This window comes from Gopherus evgoodei, chromosome 12 (assembly GCF_007399415.2).
Source record: "Gopherus evgoodei ecotype Sinaloan lineage chromosome 12, rGopEvg1_v1.p, whole genome shotgun sequence".
Classification (NCBI taxonomy): domain Eukaryota; kingdom Metazoa; phylum Chordata; order Testudines; family Testudinidae; genus Gopherus; species Gopherus evgoodei.
The window spans coordinates 31,320,808-31,338,288 of NC_044333.1; the positions used below are offsets into that span (position 1 = coordinate 31,320,808).

At 38.2% G+C, this 17,481-nt stretch overlaps 1 protein-coding gene and 1 non-coding gene across 9 annotated transcripts in view; both read left to right on the forward strand.

Moving 5' to 3' along the window:
• WWOX (WW domain containing oxidoreductase) overlaps positions 1-17,481 on the forward strand; it is a 672,980-nt gene that overhangs the window by 130,065 nt on the left and 525,434 nt on the right. The window contains exon 6 of one of the 8 annotated variants that reach the window (XM_030582117.1): positions 7,761-7,841. The exons of the other annotated variants lie outside the window; for them this stretch is intronic. Coding sequence (XP_030437977.1) covers positions 7,761-7,826 — 66 coding nt within the window. The 3' untranslated portion in view covers positions 7,827-7,841. Of the gene's footprint in view, positions 1-7,760; positions 7,842-17,481 lie in introns of those variants that run through there. 8 annotated transcript variants of the gene reach the window in all.
• TRNAS-GCU lies at positions 6,760-6,841 on the forward strand. The gene has a single exon. It is a non-coding gene; the product is annotated as a tRNA-Ser (tRNA).

Consider the following 17,481-nt stretch of genomic DNA (forward strand, 5'->3'; position numbering starts at 1 on the left):
ATAGTCAACCTGTGGAACTCCTTGCCTGAGGAGGTTGTGAAGGTTAGGACTATTACAGAGTTTAAAAGAGAACAAGATAAATCGTGGAGGTTAAGTCCATTAATGACTATTAGCCAGGAAGGGTAAAGAATGGTGTCCCTAGCCTCTGTTTGTCAGAGGGTGGAGATGGATGGCAGGAGAGAGCTCACTTGATTATTACCTGTTAGGTTCACTCCCTCTGGGACACCTGGCATTGGCCACTGTCGGCAGACAGGATCCTGGGCTGGATGGACCTTTGATCTGACCCAGTATGGCTATTATTATGTTATGTTCTTACAACCAGCAGCCAAGGTCTGCACAATCCTTGCTACTATTTCTGTGGGCTGCTCCTATTTCAACTCTCTCAAGATCTTTCCGTACCCTCTTCTGGGTACACTCTCCATCCAGGGCCAGGACCCTAGTGCTTCTGTTCTCGCCTTAGTTTCCTCCTTTTTCTCTCTAATGCTAGAGAGTGACTGGAGACCTCCACATTTCAGTCCCCTTCTGCTGCTAACTTTCTGGCTTTATCATAGCCTCATCTGTTCCTTCTCTCTGGGTTCTGTTCACAATCAAGGGTTGCTTATCTATCCTAATTCCCCACAGGTGTGGCCTACCAAGTTAATTGGCCTCCTTTTCAGCCTTATTAACCCTTTCAAGGCTGGTGTGGGGTGTGTGGCATTATGCCCCATATTCTTCATAATATTATTGTGATATGATGGCATAACTGGTGTACTTTATGCAAGATAGTCATGTAAGGTCATTGAAAAGATTATGGTTCACTGAATATGATTGTCCTATTTGTATGCATGTATCATTTTGGTTTCTGAAATTAGGAACATTGTCTATGCACCTATTACAAATGTGTTTACACCTGGGGAACACCCAGTAGGCAGTCAGTCTAGATGATTGGCTGGGAAGGGCTGTTAGGGAGAACAATAGGTCTTAGAAGATGCTAATCTCTCACCCAGGAGCCTTCCTGAGGAACAGTCTCCAAGTCATGGCTGCTATAGCTCTACAGATACATGTGACCAAGTCACCTGGGACTGGACTCCATCTTGGAATACCAGTGTTTTTTCCACTGAAAGGCGTGGAAACTAAAGTTGGAGACAAAGGGTTCTGGCCGTATGCAAAAGCTATTTAAGACAGGGGAGTGATACCATCAAAGTTCTTCTGACTCCCTGTCCAAAGGAGATGTTTGGAAACACCTGAGAAACAAGGACGGAACCCAGGCTAGAATTTCTAGCTTGTAAAAGGAATATGTGGGGGTTTAAGCTGCAAGCAAGTACAACTTGCCCTCAAGAAACTTTGCAAACTGCTTAAATCATCATTTTAGTGTGAGAATTTGCTACTCATCTCCAATTTCTTTAGTATATTAAGCTTAGATTGTGTTTTTGTTTTATTTACTAGGTAATGGGCTCTGATCTGTTTGCTATCCGTTATAATCACTTATACTCTATCTTTTGTTGTTAATAAACTTGTTTTTGTTTTGTCTAAAATCAGTGTGTGGAAATTATACTTTGGGGCAGAAAGCTGTTGCATATCTCTCTCCACATTGAGGGAAGGGGTGAATTTTATGAGCTATGCTGTACAGTTCCCTGTGCAGTGCAAGACGGTCTAACTTTGGGTTTACACTCCAGAGTGGGGTGTGTCCCTCAAGAACTGGGAGGTGACTTACCTGAGTCTTCCCATGCAGAGCTGATCTCAGTATCTGTGTACAGCTATAGCTGGGTGTGTCCCTACCCGTGTGTGTGCTGATTGAAGCTTGGAGAGCTTAGCAGCTTGTCAGAGCAGCACAGTGTGAAAGGGAGCCCAGGGTGGTTTGTCAGGCAGGCTCCGTGGTACTCCAGTTCCAGGTAGCACCCTGGAGGGAACCTGTCACAGGGTGAACATTCCATCACAGACCAAATTGCACTCTTATTTGAGAGTAGATCTTTAGTCTGCAAACAGCCCATTGTTTTCATTGGGACCATTTGTTGACTAATAGTATTACTTAATGAACATAACGGTGGCAGAAATGGGCGTCTTGCCAACAGCATACTATTCAAAATAAGCTGCTATTTAGCTTTCCACCATCCTCTCTACTTACATTTGTGATCTGCTTACTTTTAAGGAGCATAAGTAAGTATATGATCAAGCATGTGGGGCCCAGATCTGCAAATCCTTTCTCACATAAAATATTTATATCTTCTTGTGCTATAGAAAGCCAGATGAAATGGTAGTTACCCATGTGAGTGGTCCTGTTGAGTCAGTGGGACAGCCTATATGGAGTAAGGTTTTGTGAGTTTGGGCTCATAGATTGAACTTAAGTAAATATAGAAAATATTCTTCACAAATGTTGTGTACTCTGTGATGTGATATCAAAATGGGCAGTTCTAAGCCATACACTAGGGCCTTATCTACAAATGGAAGCAGTATGCCTTCAACTATATCAGTATAGTTAAAGTGATAAATCTCTAGAATGAATGTGGTTATACTGGTACAAAGATACTTCTTAGTGGGGTGTAACTATTCCTATAGAGGGAAGAAAATAAGCTATCCCAGTATAAGGCACCCGCAGTAGAGGTGGTACCGTTATAACTTAGTTATAGTGATACAAATATTGTGTGTAAACAAGGCCTAAATGTTTGGATGTTTATCTTTTACAAATCCTCTATTGGCTGTGTTAGCTCATGAGATCTCTTGAACTGCAGTAGTAGGGTGAAAACAGAATTGAAATTACTGTGAAGGACCTTACACAATGACTTTCTGTACAGTGCGTGGCTGTTCCTTTCATAAACATTGTCAAAAATAAAGGATAATATTTAAAAAGAGCAAACACCATTATCTCAAAATAATGTTGCTATTCTAGCTATTGTAACAGCTATTGTAGTACATTTTACATGTTACCAAGTTTATTTTGAAGCAGTGTTTTATTATTACTATAGTATGATTAAATAGTGAGAGTATTGCTTTTCCAGTTGTTCTATTGCAGTATTTAGTGAGTGCAATTAAATGGAAAAATTGCCTTTTTAACTGATGATAGTCCATTAGTGTCTCTGTCTGTTCAGAAAAGAAAAGAAGTGAATTATTAGAATGACAAATGAGTTAAAGTTACCACGGTGATGGAGAGGTGTGATTCCGCTCCACATAATCTTCAATTAGTGATCTTTGTAAGAGGATGTTTTTCAAAAGGGTAATAGAGAAGTAATGAGATCAGAAGGAGGTCAAACACGGCCTTCTTCGTTTGGCAGTTTGATTAATTTATTTCTCCTTCTTGCAGATTGCTGTAAGGGGCTTTTGTCACCCGGTGTTTTTCATGGGGCTCTAGTCCAAGTGACTGCTTGTATTAGTCCTTTATGTATCAAGGCATGGCCGTTCACTTGGAATTGAAGGTTTTTGAATGGTCTGAATTTGATCTCCAGCACAAGTGCTCATTGATCATTTTAAAAAGGAACTTTAATAAGTGGTTCTTTTTCAGTTCAATGTGTATTCATTTAAACATTCAGTGAAATTAAGTAAACGGCTAGCGTTCCTAGACACAGTACTTGGGTGTACTGCAGCTTATGTTTGTGCATGAAGTGTGTTAATTGCACTGGAAGGATGACTCAAGTCTTTAGAATCATGTACCATTCACATGCTTTTGCCCTGTTATCTTCTTGGAAAGTTTAGCTCTTGAGGTGCATAATTAGAAGGTCACTTTTGCAGACCTCATCTGCTCTTTCTGCCATCCTTTCCTTGTTATCACTTGTACAAAATAAATAATGTGGTATTGCATGATAATAATAGTTTGCTAATTCCACCAAGTCCCTGAAATAGGATTATGGTATTAGGTCCATGTTTTGTTTACTTTATTCCCATCAGTAATTGGTTATGTTTTGATTCTTGCATACATTTGCATTACTATTTTCCTAAAAATACTGAAATGCCAAATAACATTTTTCTCAACTTCTTTTTTCTTAAAGCAACTGATATCTACACTTTAACACACTAGTCCTAAGCTTTGCCATGGCAGTACTAAAGCATATTTGCCCTTTGTGCCCTTTAAATTCTCCTCCTCCATGTCCAAGCCATACCGAAATTGGCCTATTGGCCTTCATTTAAAATGCCATTCTGATGTCATCATATATTTAAACATCAGCTAGGGCACAACCAGATTATTACAGTTATATCACAGACACCCATGCAACTGTTGTCCCTTTTAGCTTCGGTGAAAGAGTGATAGTGAAATCTTTTATAACTTTTCCTTATGCTCTTGTATAGCCCAGCTGTCACATTTAATAGATCCTCACCTCCAGCTTCTTAAGCTTTTGTTTCTTAGCAATAAATAAGACATTGGGGAGCAAATAGAATATGAACTGATTTAGTGTGCTGATGGTATATGTAACCTCTTCTGCTGTAGTGCTGTGTATGCTTTTCAGGAACACGTTTAATTGAATATCACTACCAATCAATGGGATGAAAGAATGTTTCTGGAATATTTGGGTACAATGAAGTGGCACATGTCCTGGAATTATTGGCCCAAATTCATCACTGATATAAACCCTTTAAATCACACTAGGAATGAATCCTGGGGTTTGCCTAGAGTCTGGGGCTTCTAAGCCCAGTGGAAGGTACTCCACTGCCTCAGATACAAAAAAGAAAAAAGTGACCACAAATTACCACATAGTCCAAGCAGTTGTTTTCCATGAAATATTGCTTTTTCAATAGTTAGGTGCCTGACTGTTCAAACACTCGCTACCAGAAGTGACGCACACCACTGTGAGTGAGCTCGTCAATGGTTCTGCTCACCATAACAAGCACTATACCTGATAGAAAATGTTTGCAGGAGAAGACCCCAGCACAGTAATTTATTTATTTTTAAAACGTTGTAAGCTTCGCTTAGCAGGCTGCCCACATTTGGCTTCAGGAAAAACCTTTATTTGTGGAACCCTTTGTCTATGGGTCTTAACATAAGACACTTCTGTCTTGCCACTTTTATGTGCTTTAGTGAATCACTTTTAATTTGATTGTTTTTGAGAAGGAATATAACTCTTAAAACAAACAAGCCATTATGACATTATAGTTCATCCTGTACATTGCTGGTTGAAAAAATGTTAGTTTTATACTTCAGATTTGATGACTAAATATCAGAAGGCCTCCTGACTGTAAAATTATTATTGCAACATACAGTGACAGAAACATTTATGGGTCTCTTCCTGTCTCTAGGTCCTCCCCTCCCCCCCAAAAAATTAGTTTGTTATATATATCTATATATAATCAAACTTCTCTCTATGAACAGAATAAACTAAAATTAGATTTTTGTAAGATAGAGTGATGTGCATGTTCTTATTTTCAGTGTACGGTAAGGTAATCTTTCAATTTTATTTTTTAAGCAGTCCTCCATAATATAAATAATCTAGTCTTTTCTTGTGCAGGCTGTTTAATTCAGACAGGTTGAAGTTGCCTCCAAAGATTGGCATCAAATTGAGGAAACCATTCATGTAGTAAATAAGATAATTTGTTTTCACCCAAAAAGATTAAAATATAGATTTTTTTTTCTTACCCTGTATGATTTTAACACCTACACTACTTGTTTCTATATGATTGAGTTTTCTGACCATGTGTTGGAACCAGTTACTTTTCAGTGTTTTGTTCGTTTTGTTTTTTAACGGTTCTATATTATATTTAGCTTTACCTGAGTTCCTTGCATTTTAATTAATGAAGTCAATAAAGTTATTTATTTACTTAATTTTGCAAGGCAGTAATCTGTGCTCATGTAATTTCAAAATGTGATGGGAAAATATTACTTAACATGGAAGTGAATGTATTTAAGAGAGAGAGAGAGAGAGAGAAAAAAAAATTCCCAAATGATATTACAAGAGCCATCATCATCATTTCCTGCTGAAAATTATTTTATACTGGGAAAGAAAATGGCTTGACTTTGAATCTCAAAGCTCTCACTGTGTACCCAGAAAATACAAATTTGAATAGTATTTGTGTTGCATTTTGGTGTCTCTATGGAAATAGACTAGACTTGAGCCAGAAATAAGAGAGAATATGATAACATACATGTTAAGTACCTTTTGTGAATTGCTCAGCTGAATAATTTGTGTATTTGGTTTAGTGCTAATATGGCTGTGATTAAGGCTAACATTACATGTGTTCTGTTCTGTGCAGTACAAAATACAGAATTGTGAATAATTCCAAGTACAGTAGATAAAGAGTCTAATCCAGGACTAGATACCATCGTGATTGGACACTTTATAAATACCTGGATGGTGGTTTGGAGAAACATAGAAATCTTGTAATATGAACGTGACAGCTGTTTGTTGGTAGATTATTACCATTATCTTTTGGAGATTATGGGAAAATGTAGCTTAATGAAAGACAAATAAACAAAAGTTATCTCCACAGATATTTATTGTAATCACATGTGGAACCCGAGCCATCATGAATGTACCTCTTAGAGTTTGTCTGCACAGGGAAGTTATACTGGTATAAGAGAGTGTAAATTTAAACCACTATAGATACAGTGGTATAATTCCTCATGTGGCCACCCTTATGCCAGTATAAGAGTGCCTTTTTCCAGTTTAGTTTATGTTGCTTTGGAAGCTGTTTAAGCAAAACCGAAGGAAAAAAAATCTTCTGGAATAAGTCTACAAGGAGGAGTTATACTGGTGTGACTATAGGAGTTTACCTATACTGATATAATTATACTGGTATACCTGGAAAAAAATTGCTAGTTAACTTGTGTATCTCTCTGGATGCATGTTCTTATCAACTGATGAGGTGGCCAAGTGGTTAAGGTGATGGACTGCTAATCCGTTGTGCTCTGCATGCATGTGTTTGAATCCCATCCTCATTGGATACATTTAGTTTTAGGGAGAGGAATAGCTCAGTGGTTTGAGCATTGGCCTACTAAACCCAGGGTGGTGAGTTCAATCCCTGAGGGGGCCACTTAGGGATCTGGAGCAAAATCAGTATTTAGTCCTGCTAGTGAAGGCAGGGGGCTGGACTCAATGACCTTTCAGGATCCCTTCCAGCTCCATGACATAGGTATAGCTCCATATATTATTATAATAACACCTAGGCCATATTTGTAATCTGGAACCATGGGTCACATTCTAATACCTGCTTGAGGACTGTTTTGCCTTGCAAATAATTGCATGTGGTTTTTTTGGATATAAAAACAAACAGGCTGTTACTGAAAATATGGCTCATATTTTTAGTCTGTTTTTGTCAAATGGCAGCTGATTCTGTATAGGAGTTCAGGGCTTTTCTTTTGAGTCACCTTAGGCTCAGTTAATTACTATATAATAATGCTGGCAAGTGGTTCCAGTTAGCTCCAACTAGAATATAAAAAGGGTGGGGATTAGAATAGAGGAGATCCTGAGCAGTATACCCTAGGACCAACTTAGCTTGAGGAAAAAACTAATGCTGTGATGTATTTTGTATGCTGTTTTTGTGCTGCTAATGAAGTCCAGAATGGGAGATGAGTTTGGACACCAAAGTTTGTGTGCTCAGTCTCAGCTGACTTGCACACTTATATCATGTTTAATTTTTTTCTAACGGTTGAGTCACTTACATACTCCTCAGATGCTATTAAGGTTATAGAAGTGTCTGTATTATGTTTAATGAGATTTTGGCATGTTGTGACCATCTGTGGAACAAGAAGAGCCCAGCAAATGGTCTTTTTCCTAAATCCTCGAGATAAGAGCTGAGCCACTACCCTGTTTGTCAGAATGCCTCCCAGAATCTGTTTGCTTACCCTACATCTTATGCAGGTGATGTCTTGTCTTATCTGGATGACATGCGTCCGACGAAAGCTCATGCTCCAATACGTCTGTTAGTCTATAAGGTGCCACAGGACTCTTTGCTGCTTTTATCTGGATGAGCTGACCATTGCTGTTTGGTGAGTGTCTTCAATCAAGTGTAAAATGAACTAAGTTGTTTGTTGACATCAAACTAAAGTTTAGAGACTGATTTTCAGACCCCAGACTTTACATTTGCCCTAACTCCTGCATGCGCAAGTGATTCTATTGTTGTCATGTATAGGCGCAAGAATTTTCATGCACAAAACCTATTTGCCCTTGAATACCCTGTCACCTATGTATGCAGGTGTTAATGCTTTTCAGCGGTGGCCACTGGTGTTTGTGAACCAAAAATCTTTGTGAGCAGAAAGTTGCACCTATAGAAATGAAAATCTGTTAGAATAGCTGTGAAAATCAGGCTCTCACTGCAGAAATATTTTGTCAAGTATTGCCATATTTGAAAAATTAAGCTAAAATACGGAATGTATTAAGCATGTCACCTTGCTGAAATAATGGTCGATACATATGGCAAAATTCTGTTGTAACTCACCTAGGTTGTAAATCAGGTCAGATTTATCTGTCTGTCTGTCTTATTCCAAAGTCTTATTTAATGGGCTCTTCTTATGCCACAAGTTTGCCAAATAAATATTTCACAAGATAGTGAATGCATGCAGTCTTATGTCATGTTCTCATGTGGCTAATTTGCACACAAAATATTGTAAAGTTTTAAGATATATTAAACTTTTCCATGCCATACTGTATATTACACTTGTAGTTTTTAGTGATAAAATCACTTAGAGTATGTGACTGTTACCATATCATGTTTTTGAAAGGCAAAACAGAACATTATCATCATTTTAATAGGAGCATTACATGATTCATAGGTGGTGAATATTTCATGCACTTTACAGTCGCCTTGTGCACTAAGGTAAATGGAAAGTAAATCCATGTGTACTTTAGACAGTAAAATGGCATTACTTTGTTACTCCACATAAACATGCAGATTTGATTCTCTCTTCACTCATGCTGTAAAAAGAAAGTTTTAAAGTGGTTAGCCATACCTGAAAATGTAAATGCACTAGCCTAATGTAATGCCGAAGAAAAATTAAGACAAATGATACTGCATCCCTGCCACAAACTGCGGCTTGTACAAAATTCACTTTAGTTATTATACTCTGAATACGTGTACTAAGCCTCCTCTGTGTATGCACAATTTATGTTGAATGAAACATGAATCATTTTAATAGACCAAGCAAAAAGTCCCCAAAGTCAATTTTCAAATTATGAATCTTGGAACAGAATATAACAATGAACAACAAATAGATCCAATTTTATTCTGAACTGCAGATGAACCATTAAAGGTACAGTATGCTGATTTGGAAAAGCATTTCTTACCTATCAAAAATGGATAAGAATTATAGAAGGGACAGTTTTTTAAAAAAAAATTTTTAGTGTTCTTTCATCATGAGACAATATATACACCTAACGAAGGGGATATATTTGAAAGAAGTTGATCAGTATAAAAATCTTGGCATCATTGTGTTCTGTGTATGTGGCACTGAACTGGGACTTAGAAGACTTCTGTTCAGTTCCTGGCAGTGCCTCTGATCTCCTATATGACCTCAGGCAAATCAATTCATGCCTCTTTATCTTCTAACCCTTTATATGTCTTGGTTAAGACTAAGCTTTTTTGGGGCAGCAACTGTCTTATTCATTTGTACAGTGCCAAGCACAATGAAGACTCGATCTTGGTTGCCACTTCTTTAATATTAGTAATAACAAATAGTTTTCCACAAGATATTTCCAATGGAAATTAATAGTTTTCAGAGGCACAATGTGCACACACTAGCATTAGTTAACCTCCATGACCACAAGGCTAGTCACTGCTCTTTTGCAAGTGTATGTTTATTGTGGACATTGTCGATTCACAGGGGGTTCTGGTCAACACCCCTGCCCCCACACCTTCTGCTCATTGTTGCGGCTTGAATTATTGCCATTTCTTACACTTCAACTATTTTGTGTTGTTCTTGTGTTTGCATATTGGTCCATTTGCTATAAGTTGTTTGCTTTATAAATAAAGGACCTGATTTTTCAAGCTCCATTCATAAACACTTCCAACGGCTGATGATTGAATTTTCACACACATTTGCATGTGAAAATTCTATTACCAGCATTCATGTCTGTTAGTCCACCAACATGCCTCCTCTCCAGTGGAGGCCAATGGATGAGATGTCACTAAAATTAGGCCCAAAGCTATTTAAATAAGATGTTAATTTTTTTCCTTTGCCACTAGTTATTCAGTTTGAACAGTAAGACATGTGTGGTATGTTTTATACCTGTACCAGAATAATGAGATCGCTTAAGTTCCCCATAATTCCTGATTTTTGCAGCAATGTTTATATGCATCTTAAAGTTCTTTACAAATATAGCTGTACGATTTTTAAAAATAGGGAAAAAGTGCAGCTAATTGGGAAAAACGCAAAGGGTTTGATCACCTTATTAAAAAGTGCAATTGTGAGGTCCTGTAAAGCTTTGTAAATGAAAAGAGAAATTCTAGTGCTTTATAATCATGTAAAATGCAGTAATAATATAGGATGCAGTTATGCCTTCTGCAACTTGGGTGCAATGGACCAGATTGCTCCCTTCCACAGAAAGAGGAAATAAAAGTCCTTTGAAGCTAAACCTGTTCTCTGCTGGAATGGATTAAGGTTCACAAATTTTAAAGTTTGTGGCCTCTCCCAGTTCCACAGATCTTATGGATCCATGAGGATGTGGAGCTCTTGCAAAATATGAGTAGTAACTTTTCTCAGAGAGAGAACAGCTGTTCTTTGCTCTTCCTCTCCTTTCAGGATCCCTGCTTCTATTATCTGGGGTCCTCCTGTGGTATGAGCTGCAGAGAAAGCCAGATGGAGGAAGTACAGATGCCTGCTATTTTACTTTAGTCCAGATTTCTGAACAGGAGCAGAGTTGGGGACGGCGTTGCACACAGAGGCTATTCCATATTGCCCTCAGTCTCATTTTCTGAAATCCACCTATCTCCTTCTGTGGGCAGTGTGAAGAACAGTATCTTGAAGCACTGTTTTCCCCTTTCTGCATAGAAAGGGAGATATCCATGTGTGGGAAGAGTCCTCCACATGGAGCTACCTGTACTATTCTGGTCCAGCATTCTTAGGGAAGTCCAGGAAGAGGCAAAACATTCAATAATTGTTTCAGTTTGTCTATTCAGCAAAGACAGTGTTTGTATTCTCAGAATATTGGCATTGAGTCTTTGAATAGTGTCTCATTTCTTTCTCTGTTCCTGCCTCTGTAGTCAAATAAACCCACCTCCCCTGCCTGTCTGTTATGGTTCAGAGAATAGGCTGCAACTTTATTAACCAGATGGTTACCCAGTTGTCTGTGTCACATAATAGAGTGAGTCAGTTCCAAAGAAGGTCCTTATCTTCTTGTTCCACCAAAGTTCACAGTGGATCTTGCAGTGATGAGGCGAAGGGATTCTGAATGGAGGGCTGTGGTAAAAGCTCCCATTAGAGATCAGAACAGTGTAGCCACCTACAAAATACAAGTGGGGACCCATCTCCTTGTACTGGTCTTCCCTCATAAAGAAATCAGAAAGCATTGTCCTTGGAAGGCAGTTACTGACGCTCGTTCAACTCCAAAAGTAGTTGAAAAAGAAGCAGGAATGTAGAGCCCTGATCCTTTTGTGACAGAACATGTTTCGTAGTTGTTATGGGAATTGTTGCATCCGGAAAGCATAGATGAAATCTGTGTGTTGATACATAAATATTAAAAGCTATTACAATCTGCTAGAGAGGGGATCAACCAAACAGCATGTAGGCACCTGTTTCAGATGCACTTTCTGCCCTTCTCTCAGCTTTGGAGCCTGATTTCCTGCTATTTCTATTTACTCTACCCATATACTTCTGGCCTCATGGACTTTTAGTTTAGATTAAGGAAAACAACAGAGAGAGCAAGCAAGCTAATGTTTCCAGGAGAGGGAATGCAGTGTACTTCTCTCCCCCTGAATGATTCTCCATCTTTAATTGCCTCATTGAACACCAGCCGAGTAGGCAGGCAGAAATAGTTCTTGGGCTAGATTTGTGTGCTCTGGTTTAAGGTACAAATGAAACATTGCACGGATTAGTCCATTATTTTAATTGTCTGTTATTTAATGTCAGTCGAGTAGCTTCTGTTCTCAGAAGAATGCTTTTCCTACTTTCTACTCCCATAGAAGAGTACACACAGAGAATTGATATGCTTGTCTGGATGGACTATTTTTGGATATGTTTAACAGTTATACATTGAACCTAATTTTATCAAATGTTGCTTAAAGCTGCGATTTTCTAAAATAAGCAGAATAGAAGGATGGAGAGAACAGGTGTCCTTGTTATTAAATCCCTTCTCGGAGGTTGTTGAGAGGAAAGAAATTGCTCTTTAATCTGACATGTTTACTAGTTTCTTTCTAATATTTCTCTCTTTGAACCATGCTTAAAATACCTCCACTTAGTTGTTCTGAATTTATGGTGGCTTAACTAGGAGCAGAATTTGGCTGTTTCTGCTTCACCTTAATGTGCTGATCTATTTTAATTAAAATCAGGGGACCTGATTTCCCATTGTCTTGCTGGGACAGTCATTTGTAGATCAGAAAGGTGGTGTTTTACACCCACTTTAAACAGGTGAAAATGACTGCAAAAGGCAGCAGAGAAACCAGTCCTCTTGGTTTAATATGTTGTTGTCCCAAATGGGAAGAGCCATGTTCTTATTGTACAGTCTGCTTTCTTTCTTTTTCTGTCTTTCTTTTTTTCTTTTGTGATTCCATTTGTTCTCTTTTTTATAGCAACTTTTTTTTTCAAGAACAAGAAAGTCTATTTCATATCTTGTCTTTTGCTCTTAAATTGCGTCAGTCCAATGTTTTAAAAGTAATATTTTGTAAATCTTTATTTTAAATTTTAAAAAAACTTTAAACTTTGTAGAAAAACCATGTGATAGGAGTGTTGTGTAGGGTGACCAGATATCCCGATTATATAGGAACAGTCCCGCTATTTGGGGCTTTTTCTTATGTAGGTGCCTATTACCCCTCACCCCATCCCGATTTTTCACACATTCTATCTGGTCACCCTACTGTTGTGTCCCGTGTATTCAACAGGTGCACCTTTTATTCTTTTTGTAGCTGCCATTTTTTGTTAAATCCAAGAGTATTTAGCAGTGAGTTAGTCATTCCAAACTCAACCTTTTTCTTATGGCACCTGTTGTTGATCAAGTTGCAGAAAGGCTTCCTGTCCATTTCCCAGTATTGTACAGTATTTTGCATTTGGATACTGCTTTTCCAAAATGATTTCTACTGTCACGTAAGCAGCTGTGAAAAAACTCAAAATGGTAACCTGTTTTAATAAATCTTGCTATCATAGTACCAAGTAATTAGAAGAAGTTACCCATATCATGGGGTTTTTAATTAGTTGTGTAATTAGTACAGTTTTTAGATAATTTAAGACTATTTTTAAAAAAGTAATATACTGCTCCCCACTAAGTTGATATGGGGCAGCTATGGAAGGATTTGTCAATTATAGGGCACACTGGGCCCTACAGACACAGGGTCATACTGGGTCTATGGTTCAGAGGCACTCTTCCTCATTGGGCATCCTGGAACTCGTTAGGGGATCTTCTGTCTACTCTTTGGAGGGTGCTTCTTTCCTGGGCTAGTCACCTGTCTCCCTGCCAGTCATATGTCTAGATCTGAAGGGGTCATCAAGGTGCAGTCTGTGCATGCAGAACTTGGGGTATGCAGTTATGATAAGTACTTGCACAGAGGCTTGCTGAAGGAGGCAAAGCTTTGTGTGCCCCTCCTCCTACTTTCACATCTAGACAGGCACTAGACATAGTCTGGCCTGTGTAGGTCTTCCAAATTGGGAGCGATGAATGGCATAAACTGAGATAGTGATATAGCCTTTAAAATAAGCAGTCTGGAAAAATTAATTTATTGTTGTATGGGTCAGATAATACTAAATGCCTATTCTGTGGAAGAATCTTATTTAAGCACTGAGGTGAGCCAGGTCTGGCATCTAGCCAAGTCAGTGTGGCACCTAACATCCCTATATTCTTGGACCATCTTTTTTTGTGTCAGGTTTAAGGGTATTTGTTCAGTTCTCTATCGTTATTCGTTTCAAATATAGAGAGGTATATTGTTCGAAGGGTAGGCAGACAAAGTGTGTAATTAGTGTGTTTCACTACGCTGAACAGAGTACTCAGCAAGGTGTAGAGGAGATTGCATGGTGTTTATGAATGAATGTCATTATTTTGACAGGATGATGAATTAACATGCCTGGCTTTGGTGGCTAAGTTTCCTGAGCAGTTTTGTGTGGTCTGGTCAGTGCAGGGACTTGTGATAGTTTCTGAAACATTATTGTAGGTGCTGGAGAGAGAAATCGCAGTTAAGTGGAAGAAAAAGAAACAGTTATTTTGTTCTAGAATTACGTCTAGTCTTTGTAAGTATACTTAAACTATTATCTCATTACTGCCTCTAAGTATGATTTGACACAACTTCTCTATCGTTTCTCACTTTTTACAATGTTTACTTATACACGCTGTTTTTAATTGTTTTAACCATCAATACAGCATTTTGGGCAGGGATGGTTAGGGGGCTGAGATTTTCAAAGAGATTTGGACACCCTATTTCTGTCAACTTCAATAGGAAGTGGGTGCCATTGGCAAAACTTTCTAAAGTGTCAAAGTCACTTAGCCTCAGGGCCTTATTTGCAAAGGTATTTAGGTTGCCTAAATGTGTAGATAGAGGCTTTTGTAAATCCCACCAAGCACCTTGGAGAGTTAGGTGCTTAACTCACTTAAGTGTTTTTGTAAATTCTACCATGCACCTATCTGCATATTTAGGATCTTAAATACCTTTGTAAATATGGCCCATAAATCCCACTGAATTTCAGTGGGACTTAGTCTTAAGTGGTACTTTTGAAAATGAAACTTGGGCTCTGATGTCATTTAGGGCCCAGACTTGGAAAGGTATCTAGGTGCCTAAAGATGCAGATAGGTACCTAGCTTTGATTTTCGAAAGCAGGTCTAGTGCTTATATGCGTTTTTAGGTGCTTAAATAACTTTAAAAATCTAGCCCTTTCCTCTTTTGAAAACTTTACTCCAAATTCCTCATGCAGTTTTGAGAAACTGTTGTTTCTATCTTTATTTACTTTCTTTATATAAAGGAATTCCTTGATGCCCATTGTGCACCTTCCAATCGATGAAAACCAAACACATGCAAATGGGTGTATCTGATTATGTGAACATTTAAAAAATAAACTAGAAAAGCTCAGTGTGCAGAGAACAGTGCACAGGCTTACTCATTCTCCCCAAAGGTGACCTTATTTCTCAAAATATAAATTTGCCATTTAATCAACCTGTAATAAAGAAAAGCCTTCTCTGTTGGATTATCACATCCATATATTTCCAAGAAAACTCTGGGGAGAATAAATGAGCTGTACATCATGCCTTGAAATGCAAAACACCCAAGCTCTGCTGCACCAAGGGAGAGAGATGTGGGTTCCAAAGTCAAGGGTCTATCAAAGAAAGTGCCTTGCAACCATCTCACTTTTGTTTTAACCCAGGATGCTGAGAGCTAGATGCTAAAGTGCCCCTACTGGTGGCAAATCTTGCAGTGTAGCAGCTACAGTGTTGACATTGTGTCAGTGAGCTGAATACCTATCGGAACATCCTTTTGCTGTGCTCTTAAAGTGGCGATATTCATGTGCAACACTGAGCTCAAGCATAAAAAGCCAAAGGTCTTGTAGCACCTGCCTGTGGTGCTAGGAAGTTCTTATCGGGAGGGAGGAAGGAAGAGAGGGAACAGCCATAGCTAGTTACACTAGTAAGTCATGGCTAGCCAGTTGGTCTAACTAGAAATTCATTGAAAAAATACATCCTTCTTACAGAATACAGTCTCTGGATTCCACCTTATAGCTGAGTCATAGAGTTGTTCTAAAATTATAAAACCAATTTCCTTTATTAGAAAATTAATTGAACTGCTTTTTTTGTTAATTTTCCAGGAAAGCAATTTGCCCTCGCATTTGGAATGTATCTGCACAGCTGTTACTTTGATTGTTAGATTATTTAATATTTTAAAAGAACACCCAAAGAGACTCCAAATACATCTTTGAAAAGAGAACTACAGTACCTGCTTATTAGGGTATAGTTCCTCATAGACTTTTTTTCTTTGTTGTGGCAGTTTTATTGCCATTTTTCCTGTCTTTTTTTTCAATTTTTCTCGTTGAAACAAGTTTGTGCCACCAGAAGAAAATGACCCCTTTTATATGATTTGAGTTTTTTCTGGTTTTCTTGTAGGCTATTAATTAAAAAAAATTCTTACTTCTGAGAAATAAAACAGGCTAACTACTGCAATGGGATCTGAATGAGTGAAACATGTCTATTATGAACCCCACTGATTTCACTGAGATTCTGCACCGTCCTGCTCATGTCGCTCCCAGGATGGATAAGATTCAGTCCTGAACTAGTACCAGGTTTTCTGTTTACAAAACTTGTAAAGTCTGTAATCTTGTGTCCTTCCCAGTCTCAACACAAGAGCTTTATACCTTTGAAAAAGTGAGAGTTCCAGTTTATTGCCCTGAAAGGTCCCAATATAATGAATTATATGTAGTGACATTTTTATTTCTACACAAAATCTATTTTAGGTCCTTTTTAGAGGTTTTTGTAGCTCCCTCTGAGACCTTGTACAGCTACATTCATGGTATTTATTATTATTAGTTAGTTTTATTGTGGTAGCACCTAGAGGCCCCAGCTAAGATGAGGGTTCTATTGTGCTAGGTTCTGTACAAACATGTAAAAGATGGTCCCTCCCCCAAAGAACTTATTGTTTAAGTAGACAGGATAGACAAAGAATGACTCAGTGGTGGGGATGAGAAAGGGATATAGCCAGATGAAGTGATATACCCAAAGTTACACAGTAAATTAGTGTAGAATTAGGTGTAGAACACAGGACTGCAAAGTCCCAGTTTATGTCCCTATCCGCTAGACAACACTGCCCAAATGTCCCCTGGCACCTACCTTCATTGGGGGAGGGATGAGAAAATTATTCCCAATATAATTTCTAAAACACGTATATCTTTTTCTGTCATGTGTCATATACAGAATATATGAAGTGGTGTAAAGATCCTATCAACACTCATTTTGAGTGATCTGCATGCCACACTTTTAGCTTTGCCACTCATAAATACTGCAGTCATCCCAAAGTAATGCCAATGAAAACCTTTATGCTATTGTGTCATGTCTTTTCTATATATTTTAATCATGTAAACTTTTTCTTAATGTAAGTAAATAGTTGGAGGCAGTTTATATACATTAGCTTATAAACAGTGCTGTATTATTGTTGTTGTTTGTTAATATGCTTACTGGACTTAGACTTATCCCATAATTCTATGTAGTGTTGCACCCATCTTGTCTCTGTATTATCTCATAACTGTCATTTCAACTCTCTTAATTTAAAAAAAAAAGAAACAAAGGTGGGGGGTGATTTTCAAAAGTTTAGCAGAGACAGTGGGTCTTATGCTGCAAAACCCCATAGTACGTGCTTTTGAAAATCTGTCCCATATTTTGTATTTGTGGTAGAATTTAGTAACTGTTGCCTTAACGCTAAGCTGCACCCCATCAAAGGGATTGTACTGGTGTTACTAAGGGCAGAGTT